Source organism: Pollachius pollachius, assembly GCF_949987615.1.
Source record: "Pollachius pollachius genome assembly, chromosome: 1".
In the NCBI taxonomy this organism is placed as follows: domain Eukaryota; kingdom Metazoa; phylum Chordata; class Actinopteri; order Gadiformes; family Gadidae; genus Pollachius; species Pollachius pollachius.
The window spans coordinates 40,732,252-40,757,251 of NC_136934.1; the positions used below are offsets into that span (position 1 = coordinate 40,732,252).

The 25,000-nt window shown below is 46.1% G+C and overlaps 1 protein-coding gene across 2 annotated transcripts in view; it reads left to right on the top strand.

Moving 5' to 3' along the window:
* rspo2 (R-spondin 2) overlaps positions 1-25,000 on the top strand; it is a 50,258-nt gene that overhangs the window by 12,003 nt on the left and 13,255 nt on the right. For both annotated transcript variants that reach the window (XM_079735935.1, XM_079735936.1), the window contains exons 3-5: positions 7,415-7,603; positions 17,220-17,363; positions 18,264-18,452. In XM_079735935.1, coding sequence (XP_079592061.1) covers positions 7,415-7,603; positions 17,220-17,363; positions 18,264-18,452 — 522 coding nt within the window. The remainder of the gene's footprint in view (positions 1-7,414; positions 7,604-17,219; positions 17,364-18,263; positions 18,453-25,000) is intronic.

Below are 25,000 nucleotides of genomic sequence, written 5' to 3' on the forward strand. Positions count from 1 at the left end.
GAACCTGTGGACATATTCCACAGCATGTGTGACTGAGTGAATTACTGGCCTTCCAGAGTGCTGAGCTACAGGTGTGAAAATGAGGTGTGAGGTTTATGTGTGATAAATTACCAACAGGTGGGCTAATTTGAGCAACTCCACCCTGGGTACATCCACCTTCTTCTCTCGCACCCACTCCCACTCACCCCTCTCTCTCTCTCTCTCTCTCTCTCTCTCTCTCTTTCTCTCTCTCTTCTGAAGGAAAACACATTTCTCTCACAGCATGAGATAATCATGAGTGGTGGAAGGTATCAAAATATTCTAAATTCCATCTTAAAGTAAAACGTATGTTGCTTCTTTGCAGCTTAAACCCATTTTTTGGTTGTAAATCTTTATGTTTTCGTCTGATATTCTATTGTTTTCAGCTTTGACTTTACCGAAATAAATCTTGAACATATAAAAGATTTACAAGGTTACATGGAATATTTAAGCTATGACTTGTGCAACGATGTTTTCCCCAGCTTAAATCGAAGACAAATTCAGTAGTCAGAGTGATCAACCGTAATGAATAATGAACAAGTAAGGAATTTGCATTAAGAGTGTGAATTGATATGATTATTAGACAATGTTAAACAGAAAATTCAAGATTCAAGATAACGAAAATAACAAATAATTTCAGAAATAATTGAGCTGTTTAACCTCAATCCTTTTCCTTTGAAATACATTTTATTAAATGGACTTGGAGAAAAAAAAAGAAGGAAAAAGGGCAAAGGGCTAAAAAAAACATGAACCACCTTCCTGTCTTCTAGCGTTCGCCCAGCAAGTGGTAAACTCCATCCTTAGGACTCCTATATTAACTTCAAAAGTGTATTCATTCCTTGCTATCACAAACTCCACACCACCTGTAAGAAAGAGTATGAAAATTTAACTCTGTTGTGTACATTGTGTTCTGCCAATCTTGATTTGTTGGAACTGGGATTTTGTTCAAAAGAATCCAGTTTGATTCTCAAATGAGTGATTCCTGAGTACGCATCACACCACAAAGTTGATTCAGTAGCAAATGCAATTTCAGCAAAACCAAACGGTGCATGAAATCAGTTTGGATAGAAATGGGTTCAGAAGATCCTGTAGCTGTTGTTGTCAACCACCGACTGAACAATAAACATTTGAGAGGACCAAAATCTGCAAAGAATTTGCAATGCTGCAAATTCAGTCTGTTACAACAAGGTCAATTTCCCATTTCCTTCACCCGGGGATTCTTCTAGCCATGACCGTGAAGCCGCTCATCCTTGTTGTAGGAGGCGGTAAACTTTGGCGGCATATTGGACAGACCAGAGCAGACATGCTGTGTGATGAATAATTTCCTAGAGGAATGATGTGGTTTCTGTGACATCAGTCTGCCCACATGTGGGATTTGACCCAGTACACGGGACTACACAGTTAGAATCCATCACGGAGATCGAATGAGGATGTGTGCGAACACGCATTCCTCATTTTGAGACTGCCTTGGGATAAAGTACAGCAGAAAGAGTCCCAGTTGGCCCTTCGCCATGCTTGGAAGGTTGGACACCTGGGTTAAAGGTGGAGAGAGCATCTTTAGACACGTCCCACCGAGCACCAAAAACACACTCTTCATCATAATGCAATAATGGTCTTGATGCAAGGGTGACACTGACACCATTTTGACAGTTAATAACCTATATGCTGCTGTTGTCCAACTGGACGTAAATTAATATTAATAATAAAGAAAAACAATACTTTTCCATTGGTACAGAAAGACCCTTCACATACATTTAAGAAAAAATATATACCAGATGAATATATAATCAAGTCACTTGGCTTGTTCTGTGTGAATGGCAGCTGCCTATTACACTGTCATGGTTCAGATCTTTGCACACTTTCTGTCTTGTCTCATGTGGTTGTGGATACACACTATCACAACTGGCCGAGGTAATACATCGGACAGCGAATGTGTTTGCTCAGACCGTGGCTGCAAAATCAGTATCAGAAGCAGGAAGGGCCTAAATTATAAACATATGATTACAGAAAGATCTGGAAAGGTAAGCCGGGGTAGAGTCGGGTTGGAGGCAACTCCCACATATCGTTCTGCTAAATGAGAAGGCTAATTTGACTCAAACACGCCACCTTTTGCACTCACATTTTTAAGCTAGGTGTGACTTCCTCACCCAAACCCAGGCCCCAGCTCAAAGGAGAAGAATGGTTCAGATGTACGTTTTTTATGTCCCAAGCTTTAATTCGCTGGAACAAAAAAGGGTGACCACCTACTGGGGGAACTACAGAACCCTGGACGGATGGATGTGCTTTTTTTTTTTTTTTTCCCTGCTTAGAGTTTGTTTCTTGGCCTGTTCCAGCGGTGGTGCGTAAGCCTGGAGGGTTGAGTGGTTTGAGCTGGGATCCAGGGAGCTGGTGTCCCAAAGTTCGAACAGAGGCTACGCTGCTGGTGGCTGCTGTTACACTGGCTCTGCTGAGACTTTGACTCCACTTCTCTGATGCAATCTCCACTTTCTTTGTTGGAAGGGAGGGTATTAATATCTGTTTTATCAGACAGGATATAAGTGGGGGGGAAGCAGTGCTTTTCTTCCCCATAAAATCGGTCTCATGATTCTTCGGTGCCGGCCACACCGAATAACCATGTCCTGCTGTGACTGTGTAACTTCATCGCATGCGGTTTCATTTGTTAAGCAGGTTTGTGTCGAAAGATGCCAATCTGTTATGTATTCAAGCTGAAAACTGTTTTATTTGTAAAATACTCCAGAGTGCCAGTGTACTCAGGCTGACTGTAAGTGCTTCTTAAAACAATGGACAGCGGTGTTACTCACCATCCGTGGCCGGTGTTATTAGATTTACATACCAGGGCCCCTCCGAGAAATGGCGGAGATATGCTAGAATAGAGACGATTGTGTTCTTGGAATCACCCTGACTCTGTCCCACCAATTCTCTGCCACACCATGATACCACCGCAAGCCTTTTTGGACAAATGGCTTGTTGCTACTCCGATTTCTCTGCCATCCGAGCAAATTATTCAAGACATGTGTGGTTTCTTAACACAGAGCATCTTAGAAAGGGCCTTTTTTAAAGGAGGATTAATCAAAGTGAGTGGAACTCTGATCAACTTGTGCTTTGTTTTATTGTGTAAACCAATCGGACCCCATTACAACAAATGTAATGTGAAAGACCAACCTGTGATTGTAATGGGCATTACAGAGCAAAGGACTGTGTTGAACCAATTAAAAACAATGTCCTTAGCAGATTGTTCCTTTCTGAAGGTCAGTTGAGTAAAAAAAACCTTTCGGAACCAAATTCATAACTGTGGAAACCCTTTGAGGTTGTTTTGTTTGTTTGACAATCAAGTGACAAAGGAGCAGCATTTTGCAGCAGGTCCAGTTTTCCATGATCAGGGGTTGGGTAGGAACCCTACTTTGATAGAGTTTAATGGGAAACAGTAGGTGAGTGTACCAGGAGAGCTGGTCGGCTGTGGGAGTAAGCGCTCCATAGATTCAGGATTTGGCAGCCGAAAAAGAAGCTTGTCACACTTGCTTTACAGCCATAAAAAACATACCTGAGACAGAGAGGCTTGCTGCTGGATCCCGTTGTGACCCTAATCGGGCCGTGTTCAATCCTCCCACCTCTCACCATTGCCGCAGTCCGCCTGTTGAATGAAACTCACTCACGCCAAAAACCCTTCCCTTCCATGACTCATGAGCGTTCTGCATGAATGGAATGACCACGGCTTCACCTGAACCCACCAAAAATGGACTCAATGTGTCTTTTGGAAAGTACAATTGTTTTTTTGTGCAATATTTATATAAAAGTCTGGGAGTAATGAAGTCATTGGTGGACTGCAGGTACTGCAAAAATGATACCCAAAGATCTTGGATTTATGGACAGTGGAGCAGGCGCTTAGACTGCAGCCGGGTTTTTGTTCAAAGTAATAAAACTATGCTGTGCAATGCTAAAAGAAACCTGTGCGGCTATCAAGTGGCTCAGTTATTTTAAAAAATCGAGTGCTAAATGTAGGGCCCTGTGCCTCAAAGCTTGCTGTACGAGTATCTCGACAAAAAATATTCAGAGAGAAAATATACACATATGCATTACCTCAAGATGTGGCACAGAGAGAATAACACTTGGAAAGTAGGCTTACGTAATTTGTCTCATCATGTTTCTGAGGTATGTGCATACCATAAGCACCCTCAAACGAGCAAAGCAGATTATTTGTTGGTTTGAGAAAGATGATATGCCTGTGTCTTGGTGGGATTCTTTGTGTGGTTCCTGTGCGGGAGTCGTGTGCATATGTGTCAGGCTTTCTTCTTCCCTCAAGAAATGTCACAGTCCATATCATTTAGGAAAAATAACCAACCGATTGTGCTCGATCCTCCGGCTCCCACAGTAAGGGGTTGTCTCTAACTTTGTGTCTTCTGCAGAGATTTTCAAGTGGACCCTGTTCTTTGTAAACACAACACTTAAGCTGGGGATGGGCAGGGAGCGTCAGAAGTAAGGAATTGTAGAGATGATGGGTTGTTCTGTAATATATTCTGTGGATGAAACTGTATCCTTTGTTTGATCATCATTTGTAGGGAGTTTTCTCCAAGAGATGTATAAACCAAAGGGGGATGTGATGAGGTAAATGGTGGATAAGTCAAAAATATTGTTTCACAGAAGGAACTTTAAAGAACATTCGATTTACATAACTTTACACAATTAACCTCCAGATCTGCCTTGTTTGTCATGAACCATAGCTGTAAGCAGTTAGAAGCTCCCCCTGACACAATGTGATGCCACTTTCCCTGAGATGAAGAGTTATACAACAACAACAACAACAACAACAACAACAACAACAGATCAAATGTGTAGCCTAATCACAGCAACAATGAACTTCCTATTCCCTTTGCCCTAGTTTATATTATCAAGGTAGATCCAATGCCATTGTAGAAATATGACAGATAATTCCTTGCTAAACACACTCAGTGCCCACTTTGACAGTGATTCAAATCAAATGTATCTCCATTATTGACAAGGCTGGCGAAGAATTCTGGCAGGAAAGAGATTGATGTCAGGGGAAGCTGAACCAAGTGCCTTAATGGGGTACCCAGCGTAAGACGTGCTGCTTAAACAGAGCTTCTCCAGACGTTGATGTGGATTCCTTCTGAAAAACTCCCTCTCCTGTTCCTCACATACCTGTGGTTGAACTTGAGAAAATATACTCAGATATAAAGATACACACTCTGATCCTCGCCATGTGAACCGCATGGTGAGCACATGATGTGAATCAGGAGAAGAACCTGATTTCAGTTTTCCCTCCTAAACAGAACTTCCTTTTATTTTCACATCGTGGTCAAGGAGTAGTCATAGGATGTTGAATCAGCTGTTTAAAGAGAAACCTTTATAGCCGTTGGCCTCTGTCGCAGTGTTGATTAGGATTAGGAACTGGAGAGACCAATGATTGACAAAGTCAAACTGAGAGAGACAGGGATTTGTGGGCGAGAGATGACTGTAATTTCGCTCATTGACTGATAGGCCAGTGAGCCATAGCATGTTTTGGTATGATTTGTTTTTTCTACAATTGTAAAGATGCCCTCGGAAGCTCATGCCTGTGTTCTCTAACTTTGACTGACAATATTAGAGCCAATGTTTGTCAGTGAATGAAAGGATCCAACCCAAATACTGAAATGAAATGGAAAGCTTTCAAAATCCCCTAGATACAGAAAATTGACTGTGGAAGACTGTGGAAAAAAAAGTACAATAAGGATAGCATTGCAAAATTGTTCTTGGGAAGGTATTGTTTTGTTTTAAACCTTTCATAATTTAGTTTTTTTTCTAAAAAAGCAGCTGGGAATCGATAGGTTTTTAAGGATCTACTGAACCAGCTATTAAAATCTCTATTCCCTACATAAGGCAAACGATCAGCATTTAGATTGGAGAGCATGGCAACATTGAAGCATTGAAAACAGGAAAGGAAACATGTGCACGCCTGTTTATGTCTTGCAATAATGCCTCTGAAACAAAACCAGATGCAATCTCCCACCAGAGAATAAGGACATCCGATCCCTTGTGTTATTATAATAGGTTTATTAATGCTTGTCTGAATGGGAGCGAGATCAATGTTCGACTGAGCTGTGTTCTGGGAGAAGGCCAAGCCCATCCCGTTAGCCATGATCTATGAAGTGTGTGTTTGAGCCACAACCCCAAAGGCCATCGAAGATACTGTGCTATAGCGCCTCATCCATCCCGGCCTCCTCCAACCGCGTTTGTGCAGTTTGGCAGGTACACCGTGCCCTCCTCCGTACACAAGACTCCCAACATTCAACCGGAATAGCAGAAGTCGGCCTCTGCCTTCTCTGTATGGATGTCCCCCGTTATTACGTGCCAATGCTCACATTGGGCCTACTTAGTGCTGTCTTTAAGTCTGAGCAAAGCTGTTGGGTGAAACGTTATACGTGCATCAGTAGCCAGTATGCAGGCTATGCTTCGCTCGGTCTCCCACGGCCTGTCCGGCTAGCCCTGTGGTGTTTTATTAAGCATGGTGGTGTGTCGCCTACGTTGTGCGTGTGTTATTTCAAACTTGGATTGGAAGGATATTGACTCTCTCTCTCTCTCTCTCTCTCTCTCTCTCTCTCTCTCTCTCTCTCTCTCTCTCTCTCTCTCTCTCTCCCTCTCAACCTCATTTGAGAGGTATTACATTCGCCCAAGGACTTTTTCTTGTGAACGGGACACTTAGCAGTTCACACTGAAAGTCACTATTTGGGGAGTGGACTGGCTTCTATTTATTAACTGGCTGCCTTGTCTTCTGTTAGCAGCTTGAGCCACGGCCAAAGCCACTGCGGTGAGCAAGGCTTTCGTCGGCTGTCTCAACACAATTGGTGGGGAGACTGCCTCTGACCAGAATTAGTACTGTATTTGCATTCAGGACCAATCAGTGTCCAGTTATTGAGAGGGTAACCAGTGGTTACACAAATGTATTTACGTATTTACTATGGATTAGGCTGCATGGTTACCGATGTGATTGTTCACATCAGTAGCCATCAGTGTAGAGTCCTTTTACTCCGGGTAGATTTGAGTTCATGAAATGGTCTTACCATTTATGGAAAGGTTGATCGGCAGGTCAGCCGGTCACAGCTCCAGAAGAACCCGGCTTATTACATTAACAGACGCCAGTGTGTGGTAGCCTCGAACACAAGGCCACTTCACAACTCCTGTTGAACAATGCTTTATTTGGATGTGCACCATGATACTTGCTATATATTTATATGAAACACTGCTGACCCCTCTAACTTTTTTTGTTTAATCTTTCCCCCTGTGTGTGTGTGTGTGTGTGTGTGTGTGTGTGTGTGTGTGTGTGTGTGTGTGTGTGTGTGTGTGTGTGTGTGTGTGTGTGTGTGTGTGTGTGTGTGTATGTGTGTGCGTGTGTGTCTTGCAGCTAGTAATGGAGCCTACCCAGTGTGTAAAGGCTGCTCGGTGTGCTCCCGGGACAACGGCTGCGTGAGCTGCCAGCCCAAGCTCTTCCTGTTCCTGCGGAGGGAGCGCATGAGGCAGTACGGCGAGTGCCTCCACGACTGCCCGTCCGGGTACTACGGCATGCGCAGCCCTGAGATCAACATGTGCTCCAGTAAGTCGCCCCCATCGGCTTCCCCCCCAAACCCCCTGCCCTTCCTCCAACCACCCCGTCCTCCACCCTCTTCTGTCGAAACGACCTGTATGACCCGCTCTGAACCCCCGCCCCCCACCACCCCTCCCCCCTACACACACAAACCCCTCTAACCCCCCATACCCCCCTCCCCCTTCCCCCATCAGATGGACCTCAATCAAAGCCCCCACATGCTGCTTCTCTGGAAGAGATACACATGCCGCCGCCCCTCCCCATCCCGATTTGCGACGGCTGATCCATCCACACAGGTGGACAGGGGCAGCGGGCCTTTTTCCTAGCATGAGCCTCATGAGAGTCTTTTAACACCGATTGTTCATCAGAGCAGCTATCTCTTCTGCTCTTCTTCGAAACATACAGCGCCAGAGCCAGAAACCGCATCGAGCAGTTTACTACAGTGTGAACGACTGTGTCGGACATAAATCAACGGCAAGCACTGCATCGTTGCGGGCTTTGGCTTTTCTCCCATCATTGTAAAGAAGGCATTTCGCTTTTATGTCACCATTCGACACGCACACACGCATCCCTGCATGCACGCGAGCAAGCACACACGTAGACATGCACATCCGTTCCTAACCTATTCCAAATAAAGAATAACTGGAATATAAAAGACAGGATCTGCTAGTTATGAAATAACATGCGTAACTCAATCAAAGTAAGCGGATGAAAAGACAGAAACAATCCACCATATGACCGTGGCACTCTTTCGGCCATTGGCTTGTTATGCCGTGTGGTGGATATTTTGTCACCGGGATGCTCCTATTCAAGGTTTTAGTTTCATAACATGGACCGGACCATGCTTTCACTCACTCGCAGGGTGAATAAATATTTGTAAAATGCAATAGGAAAACTCTCACTAACTCTGAAATCCAATTAATGAAACGTCTCCCTCTCCTCTGAACGTATCATCCTCGATCGCATAACCTTATTGTAACTGAGTCTGGCCCCAGACCCACTGCCTTTATGGGTTTTCTCCGCAGCCCTGAGGTGTTGGCTGAGTGTTTCATGTGAAAACGCAGAGAAACATGGACTCGCTTTGGTTCCGTGTGCCAAGCTTCTGACAGACATGCTGAAAGAAACCCCCAAGAGGAGAATGTCAGGACCTTTAGGTCCAGTAGTGCAGGAATGCCCTGAACCACAGCAGAAAGCCCCCGTCTTCTGGTTAACCAATCACGCCTGACCCGCATGCAAATAGCCCACCGTCGGCAGTCCAGTGTTGCAAATAGAGATTGCATGTTGAACAATTAGGAAAAACCAAATACGCAAAGTACAGGCTTCTGATGAATTATCTTGGCATCCAGCTCATGCCCGCCTGGCAACACTTACTCTTTGTGTCTGGTCACACATACATGTCGTTCACAATGCTCCCAGCTATCCAGACACAATCATAGGGCCCTGATGTCGTTTTACACTACTTTTAGAAATCAGAAAAAATTGAAAGAGAAAGACATCTTGTTCTTTGGTATAGTCTTTTTCTTTATGTGAGGCCACCTTTCTGACCACCTTCTTTCATCAATTTTGATTTTAAATAATCCTGATGTGCACTGATTTAATCTAAAATCTTTTATCAGATCTCAGAGAAATGCCTAATTCAATGTGCTAAGCCATGACAGCTGTCACTCTCTAAATGCCTTTTTCAATATGACCTCTGTTCTCTGCCATCCATTTCATGTTCAAGACATGTTGCTTGCAGGCCATTTCATCTTTAATCAAAGTTCCCCGCATGCCATTCCCTATCCATCCATTGAGAATAGGCAAATATTCTGTTGGGCTGGATTTTGATGGTCAGTGAAGGGCCGTTCACAGAAAATTTTAGCTATAAAACAAAAGGTGCACTGAACTTCCTTTCCTGTTGAAGTATAGAGAAAAAATAAGAGCTGTGCCTTTTAACTGTTTAAAAGCAACCACATAACATCAAAATGTACACCTACCATGGCAATGGGTGCTTTATTTCTGGATTTGAATGGTTTTATCTCTCAAAAATACGATCGGCAAATCAAAGGCATCTCTCAAAAGGCTTGATTCCCATTGATAACAATAACAAAATAGCCGGCCCCAAGCTGTTTAAGAGCATAAGGTGTGGTTGGGGCCCAAGGAGGGGTTTACAAATGGGTTACCACGACCTCAACAGACCTACCAGAAGGATGGCTGGTTGGCTATCCTCCTTCATTTCCTAAAGAAGCCTGGAACAAAGCACTGAAGTGTCTCCTATAGTGGACATTGAAATCCAGGATATGATATCAGCCAAGAGGCAGCTGCATATTATTACACCAAAAGTTGGTCTGTGTGATCTTATCTCGTCCAAGAATGTTTTATGAACTGCCGGAGTAAAGTAAAACAGGCTCAAGAGCCAAGTGCGATACTTACACACATTCCACCACTGTGCCTTCAGAATACCAGGAGAACTTGTTCTCCCCTTTAGAGAAAATCAAACCTGTGTTACAGAGCTGGGACAAAACTCTTTTTTTATACAGCCCAAATTTGTTCCGGTGTGGTGCATGTGAAGAACAAAGACCACCCACATCTGTTACAATTGTACGATTGGCTGTGTGAAAAGCATGCATTCAGGCCCCAGTTCAGGTCACAAAGCATCATGTATCGAAGGCCTGTGGATGGCTACACTCGAAGGGCTGAGATCTGGTGCAGAGCAAGATGTTAAGTGCCCTCTTACAGATGAAGCAGTTGGCCTCCATGCTATCCTCGTTCCCTTGAATCCATTGTGAACTCTGGTGGTTCACTAGTCAGGGGCTAGTTTCAGCTGTTTATGGGTGGTTTGACAGAATCCGTAAGCCAGGATTTACACGTAGACCTATCCGTTGCATTGGTACCTATCAGCTTGCTAGATCAGGGCATCATTATTTATGCATTGTGGCCGTCAGCCACAATGCATTAAGTCTCTTTATAAACACTATAAAAAACATTTTCGGTTTATTGCAGGGCAATCTTTCTGCATTGGATACAGTTGTTGTACCACATAATTCTGTCACTACCCCTTAAATCCATTATAAGCCAAAAGCTCTGTCTTAAATGTGAAAATAAGATGATGACAGCAGAACACTTTAATACTCTTCCTGGGAGGTTGAAATGGGAGTCTAGCTGGAAGAACGTTTCCCACCCCTTGTTCTGCGAACAAGGGAACACCACCGCCCATGACATATAAATACATAGTAACAGCGGCGGAGCAACATGTCTGTAAGTGTTCCACACCGGCTTTGTTTTACACAGCCTTCTCCAGCTTGTTTGAGAGCACACAGAATTCCCACTGGTGCCTCTTGCCAACCAGCATGGAAAAGCAAGTCGATCATGACCTGAGGTTGCCAGTACCCTACAACTATGGTTCAAATATCACAGCTCACCCAGTACCAGCTAATGTGCCACGACTCTTGTGGAGGGTGAATTCATATAATGCATATTTGTGATTTCTATTTTATAGTCTCTGTGTACATAAATACCATTGTTTTATTTGGGTTTTGTCACATCCAATTAAGTGTGGAAGTGTCCTCTTGATTGAATACACCTTGTCCAACATCCTTCATATTTAAAGTGCATCATGGGAATCTGTTGAGTTGGACATGGACACAAGCCACACATTAAGAGCTGCAGCCAAATGGCGTACCAGGGCTCTGTAGAGGAACTATACTGTAATACCATGGGCTTAGTTGGCAGTCCTGGCATTAATCTCGCTCTCAACCTTTCTCTCTCCCTCCCCACTCTCTCTTCCTAACTCCGGGCTTGTGGGTATTTCCATTGCACATTCTAACCAACAAAAAAAGACCAGTTGCTTTTGGCCTTTGAGCTGTACCCAGGGACATTTAATCATCACAGCTTTACTAACCACACTCATATATTTGCCAGACAATACAATAGACACACCAAACTAGCTCCCAGGCATCGCTACCAGACAGTGAATAAGATTCCATTTTTTTCCTTTAAAACAGTGGGTAATTGTGCAAACCTCAGTGTGAGTGGATAGTCTGCGTTCAACCAATGTGTGTGTTGGACTGTGTACATTTATGTGTTTGTAAATGTGTGTTAATTTGCGGATATGTGTATTGGACTGTGTGTCTGTGTGTTGAGCTGTGTACATGTGAGTGAGTGTGTGTGTGTGTGTGTGTGTGTGTGTGTGTGTGTGTGTGTGTGTGTGTGTGAGTGTGTGTGTGTGTGTGTGTGTGTGTTGGACTGTGTGTGTGTGTGTGTGTGTGTGTGTGTGTGTGTGTGTGTGTGTGTGTGTGTGTGTGTGTACGTGTGTATGTGTGTGTGAGTGAGTGTTGGACTGTGTGCATATATGTGTCTGTGTGTGTGTGTCTGTGTGTGTGTGTGTGTGTGTGTGCGCGCTCCGCTGGCTCTGTGCATACAGGAGCAGGTTCCGGGCATCCAGTTGCTTGTGTTCCTTGGACTCAATAGGCTGTGAGGACCGTTGACACACCTGTCATCTTGGATCTTGCATTGGAAGATGCTGATTGACGTGAACATCCCCCCCCCCCGGTTGTCCTGGGTTCTCGCCAGCCAGCGTGGAGGAGTAGTGCCCACATGGAAAGAAAGCACAGCGCGGGGAGCGACTGGAAGGAACATGGCAGCTCTCAACCTTTGCCATGAGAGCTTCTTGCCATTCCCCCCCCCCCCCCCCTTTTCCTCCCCACGTCACAGCTGGGTGGCACTGAGCAGAAGACAGGGTTTCCATGTCAGCCATTGACCCGGGGTCAGGAGAATAGGTCAGCGCTGTTTGACTCCGCTGCCTTTTTTTTTCTTTCTGTTGCGTCGCAGCTCGGGGAGATGGAGGATGGAAAAGTCAGGGTTCCTTTTCCTCTCTCGCCCTGCCAGGGCTTCTCTCTTCTTTCAGCACGGACACTCACTGCTGCTCCACATCAGCTCTGCTTAGTGTTCCAGAGGACATTGCAGCGTTTGACATGCGTGCCGTTTCAGCGCTGATATCATTGCAGATCCTGTCCGCAGTGATGGCGATAATCATCTATTTTCAGAGAAATGATCTCGCATTCTTCCTCATGCATGAATTTTATGTAAATAGATTATAAAGAGATGATTACACTGGGGTCCTGCCAGGCTGCTGAATAAGAAGTGTTTTGAGTTTGGCCAGGGGAAAAGCCTTCTGGAGTGTCCCCCACCATAAAATTGGTGGGTTAGGCTTCAGCCAAGTGAGCTCAAGGAGATGACGAGCGACACACTTGAGACAATCATCTCTGAGCTCCAAATGCACCAGCCATGAGAAACCTCTTATTCAAACGTTGAGAAAAAAACAATCAATAGGTTCAATATCTCCGTGGCTGATACGGGGAGAGTGCTGCAGGCAGAGCCCTCTCGCAGCACTTGACCCAGGTTGTTTACTCTGTGAGGCCAGAGCGTTTCTCTCGAATATGAATTTCTCTCTTCATCATATTACTTGAGCGCAGAGCCGGACGGGCAGATAATGGCAGTAATGCGTTTAAGTCCCAGGAACACAGGGCCGTCGGTTGGATCTGATGACCTCATTATCGCTCATTAGTCTCCCAGAGGCACCTTATGCAGCCTTTAAAGGTGGTCCAGAGGTTAATCCCAGGCAAGATGTGAACTCGCTCCCCTTTTGCCTCTTCCTGTCCTCTACCACTTGAGGTTGCTTCATAATGCTGCAGAGGTGGAGCCGGTATCATGGGGGGGCCTTTGGGGTCGGCCGCCTGGGTGGTTGGATGAGCTTTCGGAGGGGAACTTCCACCAGTTGTAGGTTTCACAGATCTGTTCGCAGTTCCATTTGTCATGTTGCCTCCCACCGCCCAGCCACCCCATCCAAGATAATCCGTTGCTACTGCTGTATCTCTGCACTGGTGATCAGTCCAGACCCTTGTCTTCTTTTTTGATGACTTTTGACCCAGGAGCCTTGCCTCCCCAAAGCATCCTTGTTACTCCAACCCACCCCAACCCCTCACTGGAGCCAGACCAATCACGAGCACACACCCGTTGTGCAGTCCCACTCCTCTGTCATCTTGTGTTCATAGTATGAATCAAATGGTAGTGTTCACAGTCTTCATCACGACGGGATAGGTAATATTTATTGACAGGACCTGGAAATTGCACAACAAACCAATGGCTAAGAGTACTGCCAGATGTTCTCATTCTGCGGCTCCTTTCTCCCCCGTTTCTCTTTGAGTTCGGGGACTAAATGTTGCGGAGGTGGTGACAGGCGTGAGAAGTGTGAAGGGTAAAAGGCTGACTGTGCATTCAAATTAGTGCTGTGATTTATTGGTCCCTGCGCCCTGCATCGGGGCTTGACGTGTATCAAAAGCGATCTCGGATCCAGTGATCTGGTTTCCCAGAGGAACAAAGGAGAAAGCGAAGAAGAGGCAGGAGTGGCGGGACGTCCGGGCGACGGAGCAGATCCTGTCATTGTGTGGGCTCCCCTCCCCCGCCTTGTTGCGTCGGGTGCATTCCACGCCAAAAATCCTCACGGCGCTGTGTGATCCTACAAGCAAATCCTTGTTTATCAGAAAATAAGATGAGCGCGGGGGATATGTTGGAGCCAAGCCATGACGGTGTGTGTAAATATGAATGTGCTACGCCTCTTGTGTGTATGAATATGGTATACATTTCTTATTAATAGTATTATTATTGCTATTTAGCAGAATTCAAAACCTGCCTTGTTGTTTGAGCTTTAATATTTCTTGGCAAACTCTGTATTTTAATCAGCATCATCCCACTGGCAGGCTCCCCAGTAAAACAATATGATATACATACTTGGAATCAGTCAGGTTTAAACTTTTAACATAGTGTTGCTATGCCAAAACTACTTATTTATGTTGTTGTGCATTGCTTTGGCTTCTGTATACGGTAAACACAGAATGCTGTGCTACAGATGGAAATTACCAGCTCTAGGTGTGGGTTTGTGTGTTAATGAGCCTGTGGGTCCTGGCTTGTGTGTGTACATGCTTGTGTGATTGTGTGTGTGTGTGTGTGTCTATGTGTGTGTGTGTGTGTGTGTGTGTGTGTGTGTGTGTGTGTGTGTGTGTGTGTGTGTGTGTCCATGTGTTTGCATGTGTGTGCATGTGCGTGCGCGCCAAAACGTTTGTTTAGACTGGTTGGAGCAAGCGTGAGACCAGAGTGGGCTGAGGCCATATTTTAGGGTTAAAAGTAAGGCGGGGACGGGACCCCATCGTTTATGTGGAATGTCAAAGAGAAGGAGGAGGAGGAGGAGGAGGAGGAGGTGGAGGCCCGACGGTTAGCTCTGGGATGGTGTAATTAAGGGGCGTGATGGTGATAACATTGCCTTCCCAGGGCTCTTCAAGGGTCACAGAAAGCAGGCTCAGCCCTGGGACCCGGGAAAGAACCAGCAACCCCACAGTAGCCACAGAGACACCTCCAGGCCGTACGTTGGTGATGCTGCTGTGATTGTCGATGCCGTTGTCAGTTTTCACCCTGTGAGAAGAAGCAGACAACCCTCCCTCCCACCACTATCGGCTATCCCCACCACACCAGACCTGTGCCGTACCTGGCGTCATGCTCACAACCTTCCTCAAAGGCAAGGCGACGGCGATGAACCGAAGGTGACACCTCACTGCTGTCCGGGAGCCTATCGGAGGGCCTCCTTCCGGGGAGCGTCATCATAAATTTGTCAGCCCCTGGGAGGCTTCTTTTTAATCATGTGGGCCAGCACGCGGCCTCAGCGGTGTGGGTTCTTGTAATTTGGCCCCGGCTGACGTGCTATTTGCAGAGAGAGCGGCTTGGTGACACATCCGGCCGGCCCTCCTGTCCCTCCCGCGATACGCCGCCGGTCGTGCGGTGTGGCAGGGCGTGTCATGGGAGAGAAGGGGAGGGGAGAGGTGGAGAGCTGGAGGGGTGGGCTGGAGGCGAGGGGATGGGGGTCGTTGGGGAGGGAAGAAGTGGAGGGGAGGAGAGAGGTGGTGGAGGGGAGAGGAGAGGGGCTTAATGTCAGTGGGGAGGGGAGGAGGGGGGGGGGGGTTCTGGGCTCCCACAATCAATCACCCTCTCTTAACTTGTGTATGCGCAGACACACACACACACACACACACACACACACACACACACACACACACACACACACTCACACACATATATACACTCACATGCAAGTGAGCAAACCCACACACATGCAAACATATTTATGGCTGACAGCCACACTGAATTACTATGGGATGCCCTGCTCCCAGAAGCTGATAAGATGCTGTGGGAAGGAGGCTGTGTAAATCCAGGCTTGTGGCTCCAGTCAAACCACCCATAAACTACTGTATATATGGTTCCTTCTAAACTCTCTACTAACGTTACACAAATAGAATGCCATTCAAATTCTGTACCATTACAGCAGTAATTGTTTGTTGTAACACTTTGAGTAATCACAACCATCAAAGTCTCGAAACACACACAGGCATTGGAGCTGTAGCCGTATCCCCAGTAGACTCCATGGAAGTTAAAGCTGATGATATAGCAAGCCGTTGTAATATCTGAAGTTTTTTGAAGACCTGAAATACCATTACTGCAATGGGCATGTGTTCAACCTCAGCCGCTCAATCAACTAAGTCCTTTCTGTTTTATAATTGTACATGCTTTATTTTTATTTTATAATAATGCTGACTTTTTAGTACAACTTTCAAGTAGCTACTCCGGGACCAACATATTTAATAATGGTTGATTTGATTCCCAATAGAGAGAGAAAGCGAGAGTGTGAGAGAGAAAGAGTGATAAAAGAAGGGAGGGAGAGATTGTGTGAGAAAGAGAGGAAGATATAGTGAGTGTATATGTGTGAGAGTTTGAGTGGGAGAAAGAGAGAGAGAGAGGGAAAGATAGTCTGTGTGAGAGAGAGAGAGAGTGAGTGTTTGAGAGCGAGTGTGTGAGAAAGAGATAGTGTGAGTGAGAGAGAGAAAGAGACAGACAGACAGACAGAGAGAGAGAGAGAGTGTGAGCGAGTTCGAGTGTGAGTGAGCGAGAGAGACAGAGAGAGAGAGACAGAGAGACAGAGAGAAAGGGAGAGAGTGTGTGAGAGAGAGAGACAGAGACACAGAACAGTGTTTAAGGAGCACTAACAGACACCAGGTCACCAGGGGGAGGAGGGGAGTCCCCCAGTTGGAGAACATCATACTCTGAGAACGGGAGAACCCCCGGCGTTCCCGGAGCAGACTTTTCCTTGGAAGTGAATGGCGGCGGCAACGGCGTAGTCTGAACGAGGTCAGCATGAGGTAGTGCTTCCCCAGCGTCGTGCCTGGTGCACCTTCACGCTGTTCCCCTTCCACTGCCCGCCAACACTTACAGGAAGCACGGTCAGACGGAGGACCAAACACCTCCGGGGCAACATGTTTGCAGAAACACAACACAGCTTCAGAGAAGGGATGATTCGCAGGGAATCAACAGCTTTCCGAAACCTTCTTTCTTCTCTTCTTTCCTTATTTTTTCCCCACCGTGTTCAGGGAAAGAAACAGACGGTATAATCCTTTCAAGAACCCCCCACCTCTCCCCTAAAACCCCTCTGCATCCCCCCCCCCCTCGATCAACTCCAGATGAGTGCTGTGTACTGATTCGCTCTCCCTCCTCTCTCCCCCTCTCTCCCTCCTCCTCCCCGAAACCCCCCCAACTCTTTCCCCAGGGTGCAGGATCGAGAACTGCGAGTCCTGTTTCAGCAAAGACTTCTGCACCAAGTGCAAGTCAGGGTTCTACCTACACAAAGGGCACTGCTTTGACAAGTGCCCGGAGGGCTTCGCCCCCATAGAGGAGACCATGGAGTGTGGAGGTAGGTGGAACCGTCTGAATGGAGGAGTGTACACACCGCCAGCACAAAACATGTGTATGTATAGAGACGGACAGAGAACGGCAGAGAGAGAGAAAGACGGAGAGACATGGAGAAAGAGAAAGAGAGAGAAAGGAAAGAGAGAGAGAGAGAGAGAGAGAGAAAGAAAGACAGAGAGACATGGAGAAAGAGAAAGAGAGAGAAAGGAGAGAGAGAGAGAGAGAGAGAGAGAGAGAGAAAGAAAGAAAGAGAAAGAGAAAGACAGACAGACGTAAAGAGTGAGATAAAGAGACAGAAAGAGAGTCATATACAGTATATATACTAATAAAGATAAAATCTGTGTTGTTGAGCTCCTTGGCATACACTCAGGGTTAAACCTGTGGAGAATGACTAGAAGGACTTCCTTGTTTGTGTCCCAATAACAGAATGGACCACACAACATGCTGTTTAAGTGCCCCTGTGGTAAAGTTCCTTGGCCCATGTAGTAAAGTTTGACCCATAGTTCTCTCTAAACCTGCCAACCCCCCCAGTAAACAACACAACGCTCACTTTGCTGGGGATCCAAGGAACTGTCCTGTTTCTTTCCTGTCTCTCTTTCTATCTCTTCACTGTTCCTATCTACCTCCGTCTCTCTGTTGTCTTCTCTGTCTGTCACTATCTCACTCATTATGTCTGGCCCTCTCTTTCTCTCTCATTCCCTCCCCAAATCTCTCTCTCTTTGTTTCTCTCGCTCTCTCTCATTCTCACTCTTTCTATGTGTATAAATATTGATAACTTATTTCTGTCTCTCTCTCATTCGCTATATTATTGTCTTTCATTCTCTCTCTCTCTCTCTCCCCCCCCCCCCCCCCCCTCTCTCTCTCTCTCTCTCTCTCTCACTCTTTCAATGTGTCTCTCTCTCAGAGGGTTGTGAGGTGGGCCAGTGGAGTGAGTGGGGATCCTGCAGAAGGGGAAACAAAACGTGTGGCTTTAAGTGGGGTCTGGAGACCCGGACGCGGCATATCGTGAAGAAGCCGCCCAAGGACACGATACCCTGTCCCACCATCGCCGAGTCCAGGAGGTGCAAAATGGCCGCCAGGCACTGCAGAAGAGGTACGCAATAAGAGTTTGGACAATCCCCTAGCCCCCCCCACACACAAACACACACACACACACACACACACACACACACAGACACACACACACAAACAAACACACAGACAAACCCCCAGTCCCACACACACACACACACACAATCACAGACAAACCGCCAGCCACATCAAAAAGACAAACACACACAGAAGACAAACACACACAGACACAGAAACATACTCATACACACACACACACACACACACAGACACATACACACAGACACACAGCCACACAGATGCACACACACACACCCACACACACACACTCACATACACACAGAGACGCCCCTTCCCATTTCACACACACATGCACACACATACACACACAGATATATCCTTAATGCAGCCAAACGGTCGCTCTTTAAAGGTTATGGTGCTCTAGTGGATAGTGGTGAAGAAACCAGCCTACTTATCTCTAGGGAGTAATGAAGTCTGTCAGGGAACCACCTGTCTTGTGTAATCACACATGCACTTCCCCCCATCCCTGTCACAGACTCCCACACACACAGAAAGAAAAACAGAAGTGATGGAAACAACAAAAAAGATAACATCCAATGTCCCTGAAACCTTTTCAAGCATCTTTTTTTTTTAAGTGTAGGTTAGAGGTGCACTCAGTTTTTTATATATGCATCAAATATCAGTATTTTTCCATGGCGGGCCAATTCAAGCCAGCTTTTTTTTAGGGTGAATTTTTCTCTCTCCTCTCATCTCTTCTCCCTCCTCAGTGGAATTCTTCAAAGTAGGGACTGCAGGTTTCCTCAATGGCAGTCTCTGTTTCCTCTCGTCAATTTGAAAGTTATTTGCGGTGCACACAGCATGTATGTCAGCCATTAAATGAGGAGTCAAATCTGGAAATATTTTTTGTGTAAATACAGCTAAGGAAATATTTTTTTTCATAAGGTAATACGTATTTTTTTTTCCAGCTCATCCAAACATGCCTCGATTCACACTCCAGTGCTCATAAATGTGAAATGTTTTTTCCCTTAATAATGCTTTTACGTCTCTCATAAACTGTGGATTAGGACTGACCTACTGTTTAAATATTTTTTTTCTCCAATTTAGGAAGCAGTTATTCCAGCTCTGAGACAAAAAAAACAAAACAATTCTGCCTTGCTTAAGAGGAAAGAATATTATAGTCACATTTTGGTGTCAAATCTAAGTGTCACTTTAGTGGAGCGGTAAGAGTAAATAAACTTGAAATAAACCACGATAGCTTCTCGTGTTTCAGCCATAACAAGAGACTCAGGGCTTTCTGGGCTGGAAACTGCCATTCTACAGCACATTTATTTCCCTGAACCCTGTCCTCTTTTGGAGGAAAATTCTCCCCCACCTAGACCAACGGCCCCACTTAACGCCCACCTCTTCCTTTGCCTTGGCCTGACCCCTTTATATACATTAAATAACCTCTTCTTTTTCTGAATCCCCAATATAAATCTTGTATTGCAGCCGCCATCCGGCAATTTTCAGTCAGATGTCATTGACGGGAATCCGTACGCCTTTACGATTACGATTGATTGATGTGTAGGTGGAATGGAGATGCGGTCGGAAACCGTTGTGTCGCAGTGTGATTTAAAGAACAACAACAACGACGGCATCCCTGTGTTCATTTTCGCTCTTCTCCGTTTCGCTGCCGACGCGACGATAGCGTTTTTCTGTGCTTCGGTCTTTTTAACTGTTTGCACGGCTGAGTTATGTGTGGTCAAGAGTATCAGGAGTCTCATTTGAACGATCAAAACGTGTGTGTTAAAGTGTCTGACTGCATGTGTGGCCATCACCGTTTTAAGTCTCTTTAGACCTGTGCGTTGTTGCGGCCTATTTATTAAAGGTACATTTCAGACCGTGGCACTGCACTGTTAAGCCCCGGTGAGACCGGAATCCCGGAGCGGCAAAAGCCCGTGAAATGGTACACTCGACTGTTCAAATAAATAGGCTATAATAAATGTGAGCCGTTGAGGTTGAGCGGGAACGCGAGGCCGAGAGAGCTAAGTGAAGCACCCCATCGTTCCAGCTCATTTACAATGAAAGTCAGAGCAACCGACGTTGTAAAAATAATCTCTGCCGGTGTGCAATAACAAATAGAGACCCGACAGGGAGGAAAGGCAGCAGAGGCCTTCTTGGTATTCAGGTGTCCGGGATCCGGACGGACACCGTGTTGATTGTGTGTCTGAAGAAGCGGCTTGTTATGCAGGAATTCCCTATGAGCCAATCATAGGGAATTGGAGCCGAAGTGTTGGAGCCGAAGTGTTATGCAAAAAAGAAACATCTTAAAAGCGACCCCAAAGTTTGCAGCTATGAGTAGAGAGACTCTAACTAAGGCATGACCTTTCACATTTGTATTGTATATTCTGGTCGGACAACAGACACCAGTATTTAAGATAAACATTGGATTATGTAACTGCAGACCATAAAGACGCTTTAGATTAAATACAGACAGGAAGTAGGGAGGGGAGTAGGGGCAGTGTGGAGGGGGCAGGGGCCACTATGGACTATTTATGGCAAGTCAACCAACCCTAACCCCATGTGCACTAAACACTGTGCATTTCTTTGTATTAAACGACAACGGGACGTCCTGTATGGGGCCGCGTCTCTCGGCTTACCCCCTCCTCCCCCGATGCATACGGACAGAATCAGTGATCTATCTGCCCTGGTGTCTGTCTGCCAGGAGCTAATCCCCGGGCACAACATAAATGAGGAGGGGATGCTAAGCCAAGATCATGTCAAGAAGCATTCTTTGCGATAAACATTGCGAGCCGCACAGACCGTGTCTGATGCGTTCCGTGCTACACATCGTCCGGCAGGAACGCTGTGTATATCGCCGATCCCACCACTGGGACTCTTTCGTTACTCTTAACGCGTATCAAGTATCGGTATGGGGTACGGAGATCCAGGATATTGAGCGCCAGTATCCTGAAAGACGATGTCTGGTGTGTTCCGTGCAACACGTTGTCCGGCATGAACGCGGTCGATATTGTTCTTGAGCCCACTGCTGGGACCGTTTGGCTCTTCTTAACCTGGGTATGAGGTAGCAATATCCTGAAGATGTTGTTTCCACCCCGCCAAAAAACCCTCACCACCTCGGCCACTCATGGAATAAGGAAGTTGTTTATAATGTCCTTGTTAGCGAAGGTGCCAGTCCTTTGAGCTGGCCTGTCATTTGTTTAGATTCAGTTTCAGTCTTGAGGACGGAAAGCTGTCTGCACAAAGCCTGCCTAATATTGATGTTATTAAGTCGTTACCTCTGAGGTCTCTTTCTGCAGCTCCTGTCAATCAATAGGATTTGGTTAATTTACAAACAAATAAGTCCAAGCGCCAGAGAAGATCTCCACTGTTCAATTATATGTTCTCTTGTAGGTCTGGCTGATGATTTTATCAGCCAGATGATTTTCTCACATCATCTCTCCTGTCAGTCTATTTTGTCTCTTTCCCATAGTCCTACATTTGTATCCCCCCCCTCTCTCTCTCTCCCTCTCTCTCTCTCTCTCTCTCTCTCTCTCTCTCTCTCTCTCTCTCTCCTTTCTCTCTCTTTCTCTCCCTTGCTCTTTCTCCATGTCTCTCTGTCTGTCTCTCTGTCTGTCTCTCTCTCTATCTCTCTCTCTCTCTCTCTCTCTCTCTCTCTCTCACTCTCTCTCTTAATATTTGTCTCTCTGTCTTTATATTTTTGTTCCCTCTCACACACTTGCACGACCAAAGCCAAAACAAATAAAAAACAGCTGGTTCTACGATGTCAGCGATATTAGACGTTGTGTAATCGACTTCAAATTTTAAATCTCTCAAAACACCTACTTACTGTAATCCCAGATTTGGGACATGTTGCGAATGTAAGGTCCAATGCAAACTAATTTTCTACCGGTTGTAAATCGGCTTTCAGATTCTTCACACAAGTGTCTGTTGTAGGGAGCAGACATGACTTTTTGGTGACTCTCGCTTGTCTTTTTGTCTAGGAAATTAACAGAACTGGTAAACAATCCAGGGTGCCACGGTAACCATATGGAGAACGAAAGAGAAACCAGACATGGGGAGCAGAAGAAAATTCCAGAGAATAACTAGAGGGAGGGAGATAGAACAATAAATAAGAGAGCATAGATGTGAGGAAGAGAGAGCAAGAGAGAGAGAGAGAGAGAGAGAGAGAGAGAGAGAGAGAGAGAATAAAGTCAAATCATTATCCTTGGTCATTGTATTATGTACCTGTGCTGGGAGAGAGCCCGGAGCCGCCGCGGGACTATCGATCGCCCATTTGTGTAACCAGAGTAACCTGCTCTGCTGTAGGGCTCATCTGAGGCCAGGGTCCTTCATCTCATCATTAATACTACACTTATCCGTCTCCGCCGCCGGCCCAAAGCACTTGACCCCCGCCACCAATTGATACCTCATAATTACAGTGTCTGTGTGCGTGTGCGCGTCGGTATGTTTACGTCTGTACGGGTTGGAGGGTTTTTTTCTTCTCACGCATGTGTTTGCCATCCAGCCAGACCATTGAGAATATTTAGCAATACAGCGATATACAACAATGTCTCATTAGGTCTGCATGTGTGTACCAGGGACCACCTGTAGCCAGGGTAGAGTGAGCCCAGATTGAGCCAAGCTCTCTGGGGGATGGAGTGTGTGAGAGCCGGAGGAAGGGCTGACCATCAGGCGGCGGGCCAGGACGGCTAAGAAGTAAGTATGGTTCTGTGGTGAACCCACTGCGCCGCGGACCCTCTGGCCCTTAGCGTCTGGCAGCCATCTGCTCCTGTGAAACAATGTGCAGAGGACGTTGATTGCTTCAAATCCTCTCTGGAGGAAGCTCTACCACCCCCCCTTGCTCGAGTGTTGGATGGACTTGGTCTTACAGGGGAGTTTTTTATAGAAGAGATTTTGTATGCTTTTAGTGACACAAAAGACACAAGTGTTTATTGCCAGTGTTGCAAGAGCTTTATGTTGCTCTCTTGCGAGCGTTTGAGTGTAAAAGTTGCACAAAATGGCACAACCCCGCGGGCCTGCCTCGTGTTTGGACAACGCACATCCATGCACGTTTTCTGGATGAATTTTTGATATGGACATCAGGCCAGTGTTCTTTTCTTTTTTTCATCCAGACATCCAGACACTTTCATCTGACTCTGCTAAACCCCATCCTCCCGCCGTGAAGATTTCTCCTTATGTTTCAACAGCGGCAATCATGGCTCAGCTCCTCCAAGCCAAACCACCGGAGAGAACTGCCCTCGTGCTGTACTCGTGCCACTGCTCTAAACTCTAAACGCTCTAAACTAGCACTCCGCAACAGACCATTGCATCGCTTCTATTTCATCCTTTTTTTCTCCTTTTTTGTATATTTGGTATTTAACCCTTCCGATTAATGCTTCCCATGCGCTCTTTGAGGGTTTTCTAGAGCTTTTTTTGTTAAGGCCCCTGCAGCTGATTTGATTTGTGGATGACAAGCCCCTTCCCCGCCTTCTCCTGATTTCTGCTGGAATGGAATGGGGGCCGGAGATTACCCATGATCCTTGGCATCCGAGGGAATATCGTGGACAATCCGGATCAGGTCCCGCCAGCGGGAGTGGTGTGAGAAGCGTTTTCCCAGGACAGGGAGAGAGCCACTAATTGGCTGCCTCTCTGTCGGAGTGATTATGCGTGGCTCACGCTGCAGCGTGTTGTGACGGGGGCCGACCGGGCCCTAATCTTCATTTAATAGGGCCCGGCTCTGTAGGGGCCGACACAGTAGCTGCTCCGAGGGCCTCAAAAGCACTATGACCTCCTCGGAGCTCTGCTCTTTCCTGGGCCCCCCTCTCCTCCTCCTCCATGTTCCCCCATAATGAAGTGGGGGACATGCCTCCATGTGTGATTGTATCTTTCAAAAGGAAAGCTCTCCAGCATCATGAGTTGGAAAAATTGTATGTCACATATGCAACCTATTTAATCTGACTTAAACTCATGCAAAAAAAAAGATAAAGTGGACTTCTGGAAGTTTCAAACTGCACTGTGGTGTGATGATGAAGTATGAACATGTGAGGGAAACATGGGTGAATAGGAAAGACACATCAACCTGTCATTGACTTGGCCAGAACCTGGGTATCCACAGGCCAACAACAGTTATGGTCGCACCACTGCGGTCTCAGTCACAAATGAACACAAGCCTTGTTTCAGCTATCAACGGCCTCTGTTTGGCCTGCTAAGGAGCACTTTTCTGCTTCCTCCTCTCCTGACCCAGTGGATATTGATCCTCTGAGTTGAAGGCTCTGAATACATCGATGAACACCAGTGCTTTCGTAAGAGGATTCAAAGCAAACTGTTGGTGGTCATATTTCCGACTAATGGCTGCGCTTTAGCTGTGGAGCCTACTTCTTCACGGTACACTTCTTCACTGAGGGAAGGTAAATGAAGGAATAATGAAAAGTAGAAAGAACGAAGGGAATAAATACAAATAGAAGGTAAGAAAGAAAGAATAAATTAAATAGAAATATAATAAAAACAGAAAGAGTGAAAGAAGTCCAGAGGAGGAAGCCGAAGGAGAGAGAAGGGGATGCGATTATC